This window comes from Protopterus annectens, chromosome 9.part0 (assembly GCF_019279795.1).
Source record: "Protopterus annectens isolate FY-2018-M chromosome 9.part0, PAN1.0, whole genome shotgun sequence".
Classification (NCBI taxonomy): domain Eukaryota; kingdom Metazoa; phylum Chordata; order Ceratodontiformes; family Protopteridae; genus Protopterus; species Protopterus annectens.
The window spans coordinates 1815946324-1815966278 of NC_056743.1; the positions used below are offsets into that span (position 1 = coordinate 1815946324).

General features: G+C 42.1%; 1 protein-coding gene across 1 annotated transcript in view; it reads left to right on the forward strand.

The window, feature by feature from the left end:
* COL5A3 (collagen type V alpha 3 chain) overlaps positions 1-19955 on the forward strand; it is a 1727233-nt gene that overhangs the window by 781359 nt on the left and 925919 nt on the right. The window contains exon 27 of the mRNA XM_044084684.1: positions 1919-1963. Coding sequence (XP_043940619.1) covers positions 1919-1963 — 45 coding nt within the window. The remainder of the gene's footprint in view (positions 1-1918; positions 1964-19955) is intronic.

Genomic DNA, 19955 nt, shown 5'->3' on the forward strand with positions numbered 1-19955 from the left:
TTACACCATCAATTTCAAGCTTCATAAACATCACTCTGTCAGGCACTCTCTTCACCTCCAAAACACTCTTGGCATACTGTTCCATTAGGTTAACCCCTACCCCATTTCTTCTGCCATTCACACTCTCTTCACCTCCAAAACACTCTTGGCATACTGTTCCATTAGGATAACCCCTACCCCATTTCTTCTGCCATCCACACCATGATAGAACAATTTGAACCCACCTCCTATACACTTGGCCTTACTTCCCTTCCATCTGGTCTCTTGCACGCACAATATATCAACCTTCCTTCTCTCCATCATATCAGCTAGCTCTCTCCCTATACCAGTCATACTGCCAACATTCAAAGTTCCTACCCTCAGTACTGCACTCCTAACCTTCCTCCTCTCTTCCTGCCTTCAGGCATGCCTTCCCCCTCCTCTTTTTCTTCGTCCAACAGTAGCCCAATTACCGCCAGCACCCTGTTGGCTAACAGTACTGGTGGCAGACGTTGTTAACCCAGGCCTTGACCGATCCGGTATGTAATTATGAAAACTTCTCCGCATCAGTAATTTTTGGCAGAGGTTTTATGCCAGATGCCCTTCCTGACGCAACCCTCCCCATTTATCCAGGCTTGGGACCGGCAGAAAGAAATGCACTGGCTTGTGCAAGACAGCAATGTTGCAAAATGAAAATGCATAATGACTATAACTGTGACCCCAGAAATGCGTGACCTTTATATTTTATGAAACTGTTTGAAAGTACATCACCACTAACCTTGTAGAGAACATACTTAAATTACATGTATCAAAAAAAAAAACAGTGCCAGGTTATTACAGCATCTGTAAGACATGTGAACGTCAAACATGTATATAATGAAGCACAGAAAGTGGGTCGTAAATAACAAGCTTTATTTGTACACTTTGCAGAGTTTGTTTTTAAAGTCTAAAAGGAAGTTAATTTGTAGAGGTTTAGAAGTTTGCTTGCAAGAATCTGCACAGGGAGTTAGGCATTATTCCAATGACAGCTATGGGTGGATGTCTGTCTGAACACGAGGGGTGAAACTCTAGCGACACTGATATTGATTATATTAGCAAAAAGAGTACAAGGGTTGAAGACTCCTACATGAGGGAAAGGAGGGAGCATTGCCTTACAGAAAACAAAAATTAGATCATTTTGTGCAGATGACATTTTATGCTGACTACATTGTATATATAATGCTCCCATAACAGCTTCTGTGCCCTCAGCCTAGACTCTTCTACATATTTTTCCATGAAGATGGTAGCATCACCTAGTGGAAAAAGCATAACGCTGAATCCCTTTCTTTTAATTTTTATCCCTGTTTCTAAATAAATAATTGACTCAGCATGCTTTTCTTTTGTAATGTATTTTGAGAGAAGAGAAGAAATTTGCTAGAATTATAACAGTGGGACAGTCTGGAAGTGTTCTGTCTTGTACTTTGTTATTAACAAAGACCTTGTTCATTTACCAGCATCTAAGTTTTTTGCCCTCTGAAGTTATGGTGTAACATATGTAATGGGGACCCCTCCCTTAAAGGAAGGAGTTTGCTAAGGTGTGTCACTGTTATTCTACACAACTGATGGGGACCCCTGTCTGAATATGAAGGAAGGAGGGAGGTTGCAAAGGTATCTGGTTGTTATTCTTACACAAGTGATAGGGACCCCTTCCTGAATATGACAGAAGGCAGGTTGCAGCCCCCATTATGGATCAGTGACTTTAAGCTGCTAGTGACCATATTTCTTTGTCTGATGTCAACATATGAACTATGATTTTTTTCTAACCAATAAATAAAATGAGGGAAGGAAATAAAATGAATGCTTTATGTGAAGGGCCAGGGAGCTTCCAAATAAATAATTGCCCTTAAACATTCTTTTTCATAAATTTTTTTGACATCATTATTTCACATTGTCTTCTCAGGGTGCCAGCGGCCTTCGAGGTTTGAAAGGAAACAAAGGTGAAAAGGTAAGAATGCCTACAAACTGTTGCACGTATGTCTTCTGTGAGCTTTTAACTATTATAATTTCATTTTCATTGTCACATAGTGGAAATCAGGAAATTATGTTTAGATAGTAAGAGAATAAGCTTTCCTGATACTTATTTAAATAGTGTAGAGTACGAGCTAGTTATTTGTATGTAGAGAGGCCATGGGCATTTTACTCTACAGAATCTCAGAAAATGCTAGCCTTGAAAAGCAGGAAAAAAATGAGAGACCTATGTCTCTGTGCACAGATAATTGCATGCACGTATAGATATACTTTTTGATTTTATTCATTTGTTGAAGTATCCTAGAAGACTTAATTCCAAGTAACCTTTATCATACTTTTCTTCATCTTCAAGGAAAAACATCTGCTACAACATATTTTTAGAGAGATTTAATAAACATTTAATAGACAGAGAAGATCCACCTATAAAGTGGTACTCTTAAGGTAGAATCAAAAACTATTCTTGAAAATGTAAATGCTAAGTGTACTTCCTGCAATTGTTGGTGTGTGTGTGTGTGTGTGTGTGTGTGTGTGTGTGTGTGTGTGTGTGTGTGTGTGTGTGTGTGTGTGTGTCCATGCACGCGTGCGTGCACACATGTAGGAGATAACTTAAAGCCGGATGCTGACTGTGCTTTGTGTTGCCTGTTTAATATCTTAGCTAGTTAATTGTCAAGTAGCTATCTAAAGAAATGTAGATATAACTGTATTGAATGGTATGATCCGCCACATAACACAAGCACTCAGGTCACTCCAAGGCAAGTACAAATATGACTCAGTCATTGTCCATGCTGGTGTGAATGATCTGAGACATACCTCCCTGGACTACATGAAAAGAGACATAGAGGAGCTCTCTGAGCATGTAGCCCAGGCCGGTATGACCCTGACCTTGAGTAGCATCTTACCCTCACCAAGAATGATGCCACAATATGAAGACAAGATGATCAATTTCAACAATTGGCTTAAGTATTGGTGTCATTCAAAGGGGATTCAATGCCTGTCAGCCTGGGATGACATGCTCGACAAGCCACGATGCTTCGCTAGGGATGGCTTGCACCTGTCACCCCTGGGCTTTCGGATATTGGCAAAGGCTCTTGCCACCCCCATAGTACCTTTTTTTAGGCAAGGCTCAAGAGACAAACACACCTCTATAGGTATCACAAGGGATAAGAAACTAAGAGTAATGCTACTCAACGCCAGAAGTCTAAACCTCAAGATGCATGCACTCGAAACTCTCCTTAGCATGGAGAACATCGATATCTGTGCAGTAACAGAAACCTGGTTCAAGGCTCCCGAGAGCACCCCAGCACTACCAGGTTATACCTCATACCATGCTTTTTGGCCCCAAAACTTGGACCGAACCACAAAAGGAGGGGGAGAATCAATATTCGTCAAAGATACCCACACCTCTAGGTTGGTGGCACAGCGCGAAGCATCAGACACTATCCATGTGCAACTAAAAGTGGGTAAAACTGCCTTCCAGTTTATAGCATGCTACAGACCACCCTCCCAAACCCAGGAACCCCACTCAGCCTTCCTGAGAACACTGGAAAATATGAAAGTCTCTCCAAACACCATTATATTGGGCGGCTTCAACTACCCAAACATAGACTGGGAGCATTACTCTAGTTCCAACATCCTAGCCCAAAGGTTCCTAGAATTTATAAACTCAAATGGTATGGAACAACTTGTTACCACTCCCACAAGAGGGGACAACATACTGGACCTGATCATCACCAACATGGGGGCTCTATGCTCCAGACCAGAAGTGTATCCCTCACTGGTAAGATCAGACCATAAACTAATCTCACTGAATATTCACATCCTGACCCCACCCCCTTCCCAGAAAACCACTGTGAAAAACTTCTCTAAAGCAAATTTCACACTCCTCAAAACCGAGATGGAATTCTTCAAAACCCACGGGCCTGTGGAAAATACGGCCCAGACCGCAGAATCCTTTATAAAAGCATTCTATGAACACCTTCAGGAATGCATGGATCATGCAATGCCAAATAAAACCAAGACCCAATCTTCCAAAGGCAGGCGTCCTGTCTGGTGGATCCCAGCCATAAACAAACTATACAATAGAAGGAGGAAGCTACTACATGATAGACCAAAATCCCAAAAAGGAAAGGCATCTCTGATCAGTATTAGCAAAAAACTACGGGCACTCATAAAATCGTCTAAGGCCAGCTTCGAGAGAAAAATTGCACAGGACACTAAGGATAATCACAAGGCTTTCTTTAGTTATGTTAGGAACCTGGGTGGGAATTCCCAGATATGCTCAGAATTAGTCCAAAATGACAAAAAATACTCCGAACCCACAGACATTGCCAACATCCTAGCTGACAGGTTCAGCGTAAACTTCTCCCACCCTCCCCACCAAAAGGGCAAATATCTATCCCAGCAGAGTGCTGCCCCCCTGACATCTCAGATGCTCAGGTAAGAGCCGCCCTCTCCAAAGCAAAAAACACAGCATCAATGGGACCAGACGGTGTCCCGGGCTGCATCCTACATGAACTCCAAGAAGAGCTAAACCCAAACATAAAACTACTGTTCAATCTCAGCCTTACTACAGGATATGTACCCAAAGAGTGGCGTACAGCAACAGTGGTCCTTCTCCACAAAGGTGGTGCCTCAACAGATCCTGGAAACTATTGCCCCATAAGCCTGATGAGCTTGGTCTGCAAAGCTATGGAAAGGATCATCATGGACCTCATAAATAAAGATATTGGGGACCTACAGACAATGGATCCTACCCAGTTCGGCTTTGTTAAGGGCAGATCCTGCCTCTTAAACCTGGTCGATTTCTTTGAAACAGTCACCAAGTTCATTGACAAGGGGAAGGTGGTCCACACAGCCTACCTGGACCTCGCAAAAGCCATCGATACAATACCCCACTCGGGCATTATAGATAAGCTCACCAGCTTAAATATAAACCCCTATGTCACTAGATGGGTTGCAAACTGGCTCAAGGACAGAACCCACATGGTTAGAATTGCCAGAGCCATGTCAGACTCCAAACCAGTTACAAGTGGCATCCCACAAGGCTCAGTCCTGGGACCTCCCTTGTTCGGTATATATTTCTCGGAGGTACAGGCCAACACGGAAAGACTGTGGCTGACCAAGTTCGCAGAAGACTGCAAACTAGGCGCCATAATCGACTCTCCAGCTGACACAAGCATCCTACAAAAGGGCCTCATAGAAACAGACAGCTGGTGCCAGATCCATGGCCTCAAGCTAAACACCAAAAAGTGTATAGTCATCCCCTTTGGCAAAAAAAAAGTGCCCACAAATTACCACATAGGTGGTAATCCATTAAGTACGGAAGAAGTAATTAGGGTCCTGGGGACCCAAGTTGATAGCAATCTCTCATTTGAAAACCACGTGGCCAAAGGGGTTAGAAAAACATTTTATATAGCCCACCTAATCATGAAGGGATTCACATCTAGATCAGGGGAGGTCATCGTGCCTCTTTACTCATCCCTCATCAGGCCCATAATTGAGTACAATGCCCCTTTTGGGATCTAACTTACCAGACACCTGCAGCAACTGGAAAGACCCCAAAAGTACCTCACCAAGAGGATCAAAGGGCTCAAACAGATGCCATATGCTGCCCGGTTAAAGAAACTCCAGCTCTACTCAGTGGCATACACCTGCTCAGAGGCGATCTGTGCCTGATGTATAAAGCCATGTCCAACCCAGAATTAATGGACATGCTGCACCTCAGAAAATCCAAATCCCATCGAGCTATGTTCTCGAGAGACTTGAACCTCAGCATTGAAATAAATAGGACATACTGGAGGGACAGATTCATAACCCAGAGGCTCCCTTCACTCTGGAATAAAATCCCAGTCCAGGTTAGGCAGAGTCCTTCATTGACTCTCTTCAAGAGGAATCTTGATGAGTGGATGGGAGATCATAGGTTTACCCCGGGTATCACTTCTGTGTCACTTTTAGACAGAGGCACAGTATACTAACCTCGAAAAAGGGCATAGCAAAATTCATTTAAAATGGGTGGCGAAAGCCAAACACACTCTGGCTAGGCTTATAAATGCCCTAGGGCAGATAGCCTAGTATGAACCTATGAACCTATGATATGGGATTCCTACTTTGGTTTAGATTTCATAGCATTGGGATCATGGAGTTAGTATAAGTAACTGTAGTAGGAATCAACGTCAGTTCAGTTTGTATTTTGCTGCCAGTTTTAACTCAATGCATGTTGGTTGCGCATTTTCCTCAGGTTGTATGATCATGGAATTAAGATATATAAATGAGGTGGTGAGCATAAGAAATCTCCATATAAACAGTTGTTTCTGCTTCTCAGTAATTTTCTTATTTAGTATTGGTGAGTCAAGCTCAGTAATTTAAGGTCCAGATGAGTTGCAAACTTGATGGGACTGTAACAGGTTTGGCTTGGCAGGTTTCATATCGTCCAACCTTATGCATAACTATATATATATGAGAGTGTGTGTGTGTGTCTGTGTGTGTGTGTGTGTGTGTGTGTGTGTGTGTGTGTGTGTGTGTGTATGCATTTGTACATGTGTATGTGTGTCATACATAACTGTATAAAATGAACTAAAGGAAAACAGGTGAAAGCTTAGCTGCTTGACTATTGTAATGCTGATTTCAAAATAAACTTTGATATGCTGTGTTTTGTACTGTTTCTCAAGACATGAAGAGTTGACTCCTGTTTTAAAAGGCTTGATTAAATCAGTTAGTGAATACTATGCCAACCTTTGTAGGTACTCAATTTGATGAGTTGGACATTTCTAAAGACTTGGTATAAATCATATTTGAGGACTTTGTGATGTAAGATTCTGTATGCAAATTGCAGAGCATTTACTGCAGGCTTTTCAGGTGATGCTTAATCCTCTTACACAAGATGGTTAAGTCTGAAAAAAATTAGCCAAAAGAAAACCCCAGCAATCTACCCCCATTCCCTATGTGTTTGATGAACCCTGTGAATCAATCTGCCTCTGTTCCACACTTGTCTGATGAACCCCATGGATCGAACTGCCTCTGTTCCCCACTTGTCTGAAGAACCCTGTGACTCGATCTGCCTCTGTCCCCCACTTGTCTGATGAACCCTGTGGATTGATCTGCCTTTGTCCCCCACTTGTCTGATGAACCCTGTGGATCGATCTGTCTCTATCCCCCACTTATCTGATGAACCCTGCGGATTGATCTGTCTCTGTTCCCTACTTGTCTGATATACCCTGCAGATGGAGCTACTCCATTCCCTACTTGTTTGATGAACCCGGCGGATAGATGTACCTCCATTCCCTACTTGTTTGACAAACCCTGCAGATGAATCTACTTCTGTTCCCTACTTGTTTGATGAACCCCGCTGATGGATCTACCTCCTTTCCCTACTTGCCTGATGAACCCTGCAGATGGGGGTAGCTGTTTACAACATTCCTTTACGAGTCAGATGAGCTGACAGCACTCGATGGATGCATGACACATATCATAAATGAATATGAATATATATATATATATATATATATATATATATATATATATTATATGGATATGTAGTTTAATAAACATTTATATGACACCACAAATCAGGTAGTACTTCTTACTGTTGATCAACAGAATTTAAAATACAACACCCTTCATACACCTCTATGTATTTGTTTGTTTGTTATTACAACTTGGAACCATTTATCACTTAATCTAAGATCAATTAGTTCTTCAGCAAGCTGCAAAACTGCCTTATGTAATATATTAGGCCATTGCTACTACTGGGTGAAGGTAGTAAGATAGAAGTTCCTAGATAACCTGCTGTTGGCATAGACCTAGTTATACTCACACATTGAAACCTTTTCTTTGTAATTTTAGTATTGAGTTGGAAATAATTTTAAAATGGTGAAACTAGAATATTTTAGTATTTTATGCTGTAAGCCACACTTCCATTTCAGAAATGAATACAGTTATTCTGATCAAAAGTTGTTTTATGGCACTGTTTTTATATGTGTATATTACTCCGTTTATTGAAATGATGTAAATAACTACATGAATTTAGTATGAAATGATGCAGTAAGTAATCTGAAACTGAGGTATTATTATTATGAATGGTAGCAGAAAATAGGTTAAAATTCCCCTGCATTATTAATGCATGCTAACCTTATCCCTGCCACTGCCCCTAATGGTAACTGTTACACTGCCTCTGCCCCTAACGCTAACCCTAACTCTGCCACTACTCCTAACACTAACTCACACACTGCCACTGCCCCTAACACTACCCCTAATACTGCTGCTGCCCCTAAAGCTAACCCTAACCCTACCACTGCCCCTAATGCTAACCCCCACCCTACTAATACCCCTAATTCTAATCCTAACCCTGTCACTACTCCTAACACTAACTCTCACACTGCCACTGCCCCTAACACTAGCCCTAACACTGCTGCTGCCCTTAAAGCTAACCCTCACCCTGCTACTGCCCCTAATGCTAACCCTAAAGCTGCCGCTGCCCCTAATGCTACCCCTAACCCTGCTACTACCCCTAACACTAGCACTCACTCTGCCACTGCTCCAAACACTAACCCTGCCACTGCCCCTAAAGCTAACCATCACCCTGCTACTGCCCCTAATGCTAACCCTAACCCTACCACTGCTCCTAACGCTAAACCTAATCCTGCTACTACCCCTAATGCTAACCCTAACCCTGCCACTGACCTATTGCTAACCCTAACCCTGCCACTGCCCTAACGCTCACTCTGCCACGTCCCCTAACGCTAACTCTCACCCTGCCACTGCTCCAAATTGTAGCCCTAATAATGTCACAGCCCCTAAAGCTAACCCTCACCCTGCTACTGCCCCTAACACTAACCCTAACACTGCCACTGAGCCTAATGCTAGCCCTAACCCTGCTACCACCCCTAATGCTAACCCTAACCCTACTACTGCTCCTAACACTAGCCGTAAGTCTGCCACAGCCCATAAAGCTAACCCTCACCCTGCTGCTGCCCTTAATACTAACCCTAACCCTGCCACTGCTTGTAGCGCTAACCCTGCCACTCCCCTAATGCTAACTCTCACACTGCAGCTGCCCCCAATGCTAGCCCTAACACTGCCACTGCCTCTAAATCTAACCCTCATCCTCCTACTGCCCCTAACGCTAATCCTCACCAGCCATTGCCCCTAATGCTAACCCTAACCCTACTGCTGCCCCTAATTCTAGCCCTAATGCTGCCACTGCCCCGAATAGTAACCCTAACCCTGATACTGCCCAACACTAACCTAACCCTACTACTGCACCTAACGCTAACCGTAACCCCGCTACTGCCCCAATGGTAACCTTAAACATGACACTGCTCCTAATGCTAACCCTGACCTTGCCACTACCCTAATGTTAACCCTAGCCCTGCTACTGTTCCAAAGTTAACCCTAAACCTGCCACTGCCTGTAATGCAAACCCTAACCCTGCACTTGCCCATAATGCTAACCCTAGCCCCATTACTGCCCCTAACACTAACCTTAACCCTGATGGCATGCATAATGCTAACCCTAACCCCATGCCTTACCAGAGAAACACCCTTTCTGAAATATTACTACTCTTCAGATAACTTAGGTATATATTTTGCCATATAGTTATGGTTTAGAGATTGTAAAAGAAAATTGTTTTCCTTTTGGGATCTTTTACATACTTGAAATTTTGAGTGTTTAGTAATATGGATGCTTGAAATGCTTCTGTCAAACTTTTTGTTTTGACATTGGGTTGTGACATTTCAGACATTCATGCTATAATCACACATATATATCATAAATATATGTGTGTGTGTGTGTGTGTGTGTGTGTGTGTGTGTGTGTGTGAGTGTGTGTGTGTGTGTATACATACACATAAAAAAGTGTATATTTTTATACACTTATAGATGCAAACTATATATATTATATATATGTGTGTATATATATATATATATATATATATATATATATATATATATACACACACACAGTAATTTATATGCACTATTGTGTGTGTTTATATATATATATATATATATATATATATATATGCATATATATATATATATATATATATATATATATATATATATATATATATATATATATATATATAGGTTCACTATCAAAATATTGATATTCATATGGTTGTGGTTCACTATCAAAATATTGATATTCATATGGTTGACATTCATAACGTCGAAAGTGATTACACCGAATGTTCAAAATACAGAAAAAAAATGTTTAAATTTAAATGGTCGAAAAATGCCTGCAAACTAACACTCGAGTTTTTGCAGGGGGGCTGTGCTCCCCTGCACCCCCACACACACACCCTGCTACTTATATGTTACAACTCCAAGATTGCACAGCAGTGCAGGCAAGGGAAAATCCTTAACCTTTTTGCAACATAATGTCAGCAAGTAATTTGCATGCACTTCTTGTCGACCAAATGAACTACTTAATATTTATGTGCCGACCATATGGATCGATCATATGAACATTAGACCAAATGAATTTCAACATTTTGATAGTAAAACATATATATATATATATATATATATATATATATTTATTTATGTCCTGGACTCGGCTATATAAAACATCTTCTAAATGTCTTGTACTGTAAAATAAGGAAGCATGTTTCATGCACTCATTGTTGTCTGAATAAGTCATAGCTAGAACTACTTAATTGTTTAATATACTCATTTACAAAATATTAAATGATAGATAATCTCCCTTACTCCTCAGCAGGCTACAGTTCAGAAACCAGTCCCCTGCCCAGAAAACCACAGTGAAAAACTTCTCTAAAGCAAATTTCACACTCCTCAAAACCGAGGTGAAATCCTTCAAAGCCCCCTGGCCTGTGGAAAATACGGGCCAGACCGCAGAATCCTTTGTAAATGCATTCTATGAACATCTTCAGGAATGCATGGATCATGCAATCCCAAATAAAACCAAGACCCAATCCTCCAAAGGCAGATGTCCTGTCTGGTGGACCCCAGCCATAAACAAACTATACAACAGAAGGAGGAAGCTACTACATGATAGAGCAAAATCCCAAAAAGGGAAGGCATCTCTGATCAGTATTAGCAAAAAACTAAGGGCACTCATAAAATCGTCTAAGGCTAGCTTCAAGAGAAAGATTGCACAGGACACTAAGGATAATCACAATTCTTTCTTTAGTTATGTTAGGAACCTGGGTGGGAATTCCCAGATATGCTCAGAATTAGACCAAAATGATAAAAAATACACCGAACCCACAGACATTGCCAACATCCTAGCTGACAGGTTCAGCGCAAACTTCTCACCCCCCTCCCCACCAAAAGGGCAAATATCTATCCCAGCAGAGTGCTGCCCCCCTGACATCTCAGATGCTCAGGTAAGAGCTGCCCTCTCCAAAGCAAAAAAACACAGCATCAATGGTACCAGACGGTGTCCCGGGCTGCGTCCTACATGAACTCCAAGAAGAGCTAAACCCAAACATAAAACTACTGTTCAATCTCAGCCTTACTATAGGATATGTACCCAAAGAGTGGCGTACAGCAACAGTGGTCCCTCTCCACAAAGGTGGTGCCTCAACGGACCCTGGAAACTATTGCCCCATAAGCCTGTCTAGCTTGGTCTGCAAAGCTATGGAAAGGATCATCATGGACCTCATAAATAAAGATATTGGGGACCTACAGACACTGGATCCTACCCAGTTCGGCTTTGTTAAGGGCAGATCCTGCCTCTTAAACCTGGTTGACTTCTTTGAAACAGTCACCAAGGCCATTGACGAAGGGAAGGTGGTCCACACAGCCTACCTGGACCTCGCAAAACCTTCGATACAATACCCCACTCGGGCATTATAGATAAGCTCACCAGCTTAAATATAAACCCCTATGTCACTAGATGGGTTGCAAACTGGCTCAAGGACAGAACCCATATGGTTAGAATTGCTGGAGCCATGTCAGACTCCAAACCAGTTACAAGTGGCGTCCCACAAGGCTCAGTCCTGGGACCTCTCTTGTTCGGTATATATTTCTCGGAGGTACAGGCCAACACAGAAGGACTGTGGCTGACCATGTTTGCAGATGACTGCAAACTGGGCGCCATAATTGACTCTCCAGCCGACACAAGCATCCTCCAAAAGGGCCTAATAGAAACAGACAACTGGTGCCAGAGCCATGGCCTCAAGCTAAATGCCAAAAAGTGTATAGTCATCCCCTTTGGCAAAAACAAAGTGCCCACAAATTACCACATAGGTGGTAATCCATTAAGTACAGAAGAAGTAATTAGGGACCTGGGGACCCAAGTTGATAGCAATCTCTCATTTGACAACCACGTGGCCAAAGTGGTTAGAAAAACATTTTATATAGCCCACCTAATCATGAAGGGATTCACATCTAGAAAAGTACCTCACCAAGAGGATCAAAGGGCTCAAACAGATGCCATATGCTGCCCGGTTAAAGAAACTCCAGCTCTACTCAGTGGCATACTGCCTGCTCAGAGGCGACCTGTGCCTGACATATAAAGCCATGTCCAACCTGGAATTAAGGGACATGCTGCACCTCAAAAAATCAAAATCCCATTGAGCTACACGCTCGAGAGACTTGAACCTTAGCACTGAAAGAAATAGGACATGCTGGAGGGACAGATTCATAACCCAGAGGCTCCCTTCACTCTGGAATAAAATCCCAGTCCAGGTTAGACAGAGTCCCTCATTGACTCTCTTCAAGAGGAATCTTGATGAGTAGATTGGAGATCGTAGGTTTACCCCGGGTATCACTTCTGTGTCACTGTTAGACAGAGGCACAGTATACTAACCTCGAAAAAGGGCATAGCAAAATTCATTTAAAATGGGTGGCGAAAGCCAAACATACTCTGGCTAGGCTTATAAATGCCCTAGGGCAGATAGCCTAGTATAAACCTATGAACCTATGAACCTATTACTCTATGAAATAATGAGAATGCTCAGTTATACAGGCCCCCTCTCACATTTGATGTGTGTAAAAGAAATTACCTCATGACTGGGTCATAGATCTGATGTGGGATACGATTTGGCACTTCACATATTCAAGGCTCGAGCTCCTCCCTGTCCCATAATCCCTTTGTACACACTATCCCTCAGATTGAGTTTGCTGAAGAAATGCTACAGAATTTTGAAAGATATAACCATATATCTACACTTACTTAATACTGTCAGATTTACCTCAAGGGGTAGAAGATCAGTAGGCCAAACCTTCAGCCTTTCCAGAACCTCCAGAAACATGGAAAGGGGAAGGTGGGCAGGAAGTGAAGAATAATGAACTAGGATGACACAGATACCAAGTTATGGTAAGTACTTAACTACTGATCCATTTCATTATTCCTCATAACTGGGTCAGAATCCCCAGCTATGACCAAATCCTGGGAGGTCCTAAGGAAAGATGCCTGAGCACCATGGAAGCAAAGGATGCTGTGTTTCTGGAAACCATATCCAGCTTATAATGAAAAACAAAGGTGTGAGGAGTAGACCAAGTGATCACATCACAAATGTCATCAATGGACTTCCAAGTAGAGAAGTTTGTCACTTTAGACATTGCTTGGCCATGCCTGTTCAAGGAGAAGGCTACAAACAACTGTTTAAATTTTCTAAAAGATTTAGTCCTGTGCAAATAAAAAAATATATACTGCCTATGCACATCCAAAGCATGGAGGAGATATTCACCCTTATTAGAGTGATTAGGAAAAAAGACTGGTAACTGAATATTCTGGTTGATATTACTTTCAGTGGCTACCTTTGGCATGAAAGAAGGATTAGTTTGCAAAGCCACTCTGTCCTTATGAAAAACAATATATGGTGGTTTGAAAGAGAAGGCCTGTAATTCAGAGACTCTCTTAGCTGAAGTTATAGCCACAAGAAAGGCAGTCTTTCCAAGATAGAAATTTAAGATCACATGTATGAGCTGGCTCGAACGCACTTTGAGTGAGAGCCTACAACATCAATGTCAGATCTCAAGACGGAGCAGGGTCTTTGACTGGAGGCCTGAGAAGAAAGATGCTTTTCAAGAAGGCCTTACATAATCTAGTGGAACAGGTAGATTCCTTAGTGACATGAAAATTAGAAATTGCTGCTAATTGCAGTTTTATAGTAGAGAAACTGTTCCCTTTTTAAAAACGGGATGATAAGAAGAGAAGAATTCTGGCATCGGAGCTGAGAAAGGATCAAGATTCCTTTCCACAGCCCAGAAGGAAAAACATTTCCACTTACTGTGATAGGCCTTCTGAGTAGATGATTTCTGGGAAACTAAAATAATTCTTCTGATAGGAGTAGCCAGCCAGGACTGTGTTATTATCACAGGAAGTGGAGAAACCATGCAGCTAAACAAAGAGATCGAAAGTTGGGCAGTTGCTGTTCTGATGGGTGAGAGATGAGCTCCAGAACAGAATCCAGTATCCAAGGCGGATACTTCAAAGAAAACTGCAGGAAGGGTAACCACACCTGACGGGGCCAGAAGGTGGCAATGAGACTCATGGAACTCTTCAGTCTGTGGGCTTTGTGAAGCAATTTGGGGATTAACAGAAGAGGAGGGCATGTGTAGAGGAGACACAGAGGCCAATCATGGACAAGATCACCCCTCAGGAACTGTTCCTCTGCTGCATTTGTTGTTTGAGGATGCAAAAAGGTCATGGCAAGGTTGGCTGCATCAGCCGAATACAGACCTCTCAACCAATCGGGGACAAATTTCAACAGAATCAGGGACAAGTCAAGAAAAAATCAGGGACAATCAGGGACACTTTTAAAATATTAGTGCTATTAACTTGAAACATTGACAGAATCAGAGCATTTGAATTAATACACATTTTCTGAAGTAAAAGAAGTCTATAACTCTTAATTATTGTCATTATTCATTAAGTGTAATTCACCACCTTTCCTCCAAAAGTCACTAGTTTTAGGAGGGATTAAGAGGGACAGATCCAAAATTTGAGTCAAAATCAGGGACAGTTGAGAGGTATGGCCGAATATGTGAGATGCCACTGATGGATTGAGGGACCACTTGCGGGGTCAAGATAGACCTGTTGAGCCTGTCTGTCAAGACGCTGTACTTCTTGGGTGTGTGCATTGCAAGAAGAACACAACTGGAAGATATTGCCCATCCCCCCATGGCCTCTCTGCACAATGGGTAAGAATGTATTTCCCTTACTTATTGATGTAACAGACCACTGAAAACATTGTCTGAATGAATCACCACCGTTCCCAGAAGAAGGCAATTCTAAAAGGCTTGAAATGTGAGAAGGACTGCCCTCATCTCCAGAAAATGTATGTGCAGCTTGGTCTCTGTGTGGGACCACATGATTTGGACAGATTTGCCCTGAAAATGACCCCCTCACCCCAGCAGGGAAGCATCCGTGGTCACTGTGGCCATGGGCAGGGGAAGTGAAAATGGTCTGCCTTATAATAGATCATCTGACCAAAGCCTCCACTTCAGGTACCATCTTGCAAGCAGGTGTCAATGGAATTGGCATGGGCATCAGATGACCCAGGATGGAATACTGGACTGCCAGAGTCCACTGGAGCACTGTCATATAATATCTTGCCAGTAGTACAAATAGAATGGCTGCTGACATGGACTCCAAGGCTTTGAGGATGAAGTGCACCTGTGGTGACCGAACCTTCAGGATTGCCCTGACTTGTTTCCTGATCAAGTCCACTCTGGGGGGGGGGGTAAAGCTGCAATCTCTGTGATTGTGTTGAGGTGGGTCCATACAAGTTCTAGGCTTTGCATAGGTAAGAGCTTCAACTTCACCCTGTTGACACTAATGCCTAGTGCTTTGAAAGTCTGCAAAACATACTGCATGGCAGAAACCAGTTGATGCCTCATGGGAGCCATGAGGAGCCAATCATCCAGGTATGGAAGGACCAGAAACCCCTGTAGTCTCAGGTGAGCTGCTACTATAGCCAAGCATTTGGTAAACACCTCAGGGGCTGTGGTGAGCCCAAATGATAGGGCTGTGAATTGAAAATGATTGGCTCTGAGCTAGAAGTGTAAATGCCTCCTGGAACGCTTGTCTATCGTGACATGATAATAGGCATCCTGGAGGTCTGTGGAGCACATCCAATCATTCTTTTGAAGCAGCAGCAGGATGGAGTGAACAGTGACTATCCGAAATTTCAACTTCTTGACAAATAAGTTCAAGTTCCTGAGATCCAGAAATAGATGCAGGTTCCCGGTCTTTTGTGGCATGTAAAAGAAGCAAGAATAAGGTCTGGATCCTCTTTATCCTGCTGGGACCTCCTGGATAGCTCTTTTTCCTAGAAGTGCTAAAACTTCTCTCTGGGCCAGTTCTCTCTGACTAAGTGGCACACTAGTCAGAATTCTCTTGGGATTTGAAGGAGGTTGGTGAAAAGGGAATATAATAACCTCTGGATATGATCTTGAGCACCCATTGATCATTTGTTATAGATGCCCAGGCATTTGGCTGCATTGAAAACTGACCTCTGACTGCCTCCAGGCAAGACAGTGGGGCAACACCTCAGGGGCATTGAAATGGCTTCTCAGAGAAGGGTTCCCTGGAGCCCTGATTCTGAGGACTCCATCAGCCTCTAGGTTGGTGTCTGCCATAGAATCCTCTTCCCCTGCCTCTGGAAGAGGAATCTTCTGGAGCATCTAGGAAGGAACCCTGCAACTTCCTGAACCAGAGCTTCTTACCTCCCCGTTGGTTTTTGGAAAATGACCTTTGGGGGGTAGAAAACCTCATCGCGACCACCAAGAGCATCTTCCTTTCCTGCTCACTGTGGGTCAAAGTTTCTTTGACTGATGGTCCAAAGAGCAAAGAACCAACGAAGGGGCATTAGTAAAAGATTCCTTGAAGGGTTCTTTGAGCCTGCATAACTGCATCCATGCATGATACCTCAAGGCAATGCCTGCACCAGTCGCTAGAGAGGTACCTTCCCCAGCATTGGAGATCGACCCCCTTGAAGAATTAACAATAGACGACTTTATGAATAACCCTTTAACTAAAAGCATCACCATTCAGACAGAGATTGTATGGAGTTACTGTTAGGTTTCTGGATTCTTTATGTGTAGCATGTCCAACAGCTCTGGTTTTGACATGGCCTGCTTAACATACAAGACGATGTCAAACCCAGAGCTGTTGGACATGCTACACTTAAAGAAATCCCAATCCCTCAGAGCCACACGCTCCAGGGATCTAAACCTTGTCATCACAATAAACAAAACAAGCTGGAGGGATAGGTTCCTGACCCAGAAACTCCCCAGACTCTGGAATAGACCACCCATACATGTCAAGCAGAGCACCTCTTTGGCCCTCTTCAAAAGGAACCTTGATGACTGGATGGGAGAAAGGAAATTCACCCCAAGTATTACGTCAGTTGCCCTGCTAGACAGGGGTCCAGGGAAGTAAATAGTGTGGGAAGAAATAGCCAGGGAATTGTTATGGCTAGGTTTGTATAGGCCCTAGGGCCAATAGCCTAGTAACAACCTATGAACCTATGAACCCAATTCAAGTGCAACTTGGACAATTGGATAGGAAATCGGAAATTCATCCCTGGTTTGGCACCTATATCTCTAATGGACAAATGTAACCTGTAATTGGTTCATCTCCCAGGCCCATGCTTACACTTGTCAAGGATACCAGCACTTGTTAGAGATTTGTGATGCATGGTTAGGCTTAAAAAGGCCTTAGTGGTCATTAGCCTAGTAAACACCTATGAACCTGTGAATCTAAATACACAAACCCTAATGCCAGCGGCAGATAAACTAGGGAGGGGAGGAAAATTGGAAAGTCTAAACTATTAAATAGGAGAAAAAAGAACACTTAGCTGAAGACTTTTTGAAACAAATTTCCCTGAAATTCACTCAGAGACAGGAATCACATCCGTTGCATAAATACAGCAAACAAATCTGAAGGATAGATTGTAGAAAGGGATTATGGGAGATAGAGGAGCTTAAGCACTAAATCTAGTTCTGTGAAGTGCTGGATCAGATCTGACATTGGACCCAAGACCCAGTCATGAGGAATAATGAAATAGATAACACACTGAAGGTAAACTACTCTATTTCAAAAACGGAAATTTCATCTTCCTAGTATGCATACACTGAGGTTGCTTCTTGGCACATGCAAATATTACTTCAAACCCCCCCCCCCAAAAAACAAACAACATCCCCACACCTCCTACTAATTATATACATTAACCTTGAGATCTCACAATCCCAGAAGAAAAAGAATAATCCCCTACCCAGGGATTGTTGATCTCACACACCTGTCGACTATCTGTGTAGTCTACCAAATGCAGTTGATTAAAAAGATGTCTACCAAACTCCCTGTTGACCAAACCAATGGGACCCATAAACACATGCACGCTATATACTATATAAGCATATTTATATCTGTACAGATAAATGCATACATAAAAGTATGTGCTACTATATACTATATTGAATGCAGAGGGTGTCAACGGCTATTTCTCTTGTTAGAAGTTGTTGAATTCACTCATTTTGGGAGTAGGATTGAGCAAAAGGTACTACAAATTTTAAAGTGTGATTGAGTGGTATTGCTTTAGTTTCTAGTTGCACTGAAATATTTGCATTGGCCTGAGAATGTATGTGCCAATCCTCACGGGTTAGGATTAGAGTAATGGCTATATAAGGTCTCTCCATCCCATCTTTCACAACCACTCCAAAAGTTTTTCTAGTTGAAATCTCTCTCTGTTCTTCCTCAAAACCAGGATAAACTATATCCCTTAATGTGAACAAGTACCTTTTCATTCCTTATACCTTCTTACTCACCCTTCTTCACTTACTTCCTTACTGTTATTTAATTAACTTTCTGACTTTCTCTTTAAATATACCAAAAGCCTAATTTTCCCTCACTTTATATTGCATTTCCTACTAACTTAACTTTAATTCCTCTACAAGCTGTCTAAAATTTCTCTAAATATTAAATGATTGTCGTATACCTTGTATCGATTCTTAACCAATGTTTTCATATTATGTCTACTTTGTTATAACTATATAAACTGCAGATGTTTTTGCTTTATTTTTGAAGACTGTAAAATTATTGTTCTTAAAATGTTTTGCAACTGTTTGAAGCTTTTCTCCCCGAGCCTCTGTTGAAAATTGGCTTCTACTCAGTCAGACTGCCCTGGTAATCACATGTCAATAAATAAATAAATAAATATTCTGCTTGTGTACTATTATGTGAAAGTGTGTGATAGAATACAAATCTGTTGAGTTCCCACCAAAGACACACACCTTTAGAATGCATTTTCCCCAATATAGAACCAAAATTAACATAAAGCAGTCAGTACTATCCCGTTGTGTCTAACATTCAAAGGCAAAAATACTTCCTTAAAAACAGCACTCTTGATCCCCTTCACTCCACCCACACAACTTTACTTTAAGACTGCACAGCACTAAGGAAAGAGCATAAAGGTATATTCTTAATTAACTTTATCACATGCTCTGGCACAAAACTACTTCCAATGAGTTTTGTCCCCCTGCTCCACCTTACCCATGTGTGCTAACCCTAACCCTGCCCCAGCCTCTGACTCCAACCTTACTCATTACTTTATGAATAACCCTTTAACTAAAAGCATCACCATTCAGACAGAGATTGTCTGGAGTTACTGTTAGGTTTTTGGATTTTTTTTTTAATTAACTTACTGCCAAAGGAGACTGGTTGTTCTTCTTTTCTGATTGTCTGAGTTTTGGGTATTTAATTTTTTTTGGTGCAGTGAATTTTGAGGTGAAGATTTCAACATAGATAATGATGATCATTCTTTACTTTGAAATTTTCTAATGCATTATTGTGTGTGTGTGTGTGTGTGTGTGTGTGTGTGTGTGTGTGTGTGTGTGTGTGTGTGTGTGTGTGTGTGTGCATGCACACACGTGCACATGTGTGTGTATGTGTGTGTGCACACGCGTGCACATGTGTGTGTGTGTGTGTGTGTGTGTGTGTGTGTGTGTGTGTGCGCAAGTGCATATGTGTGCATGTGTGTGTGCACGTCTCTGTGTGTG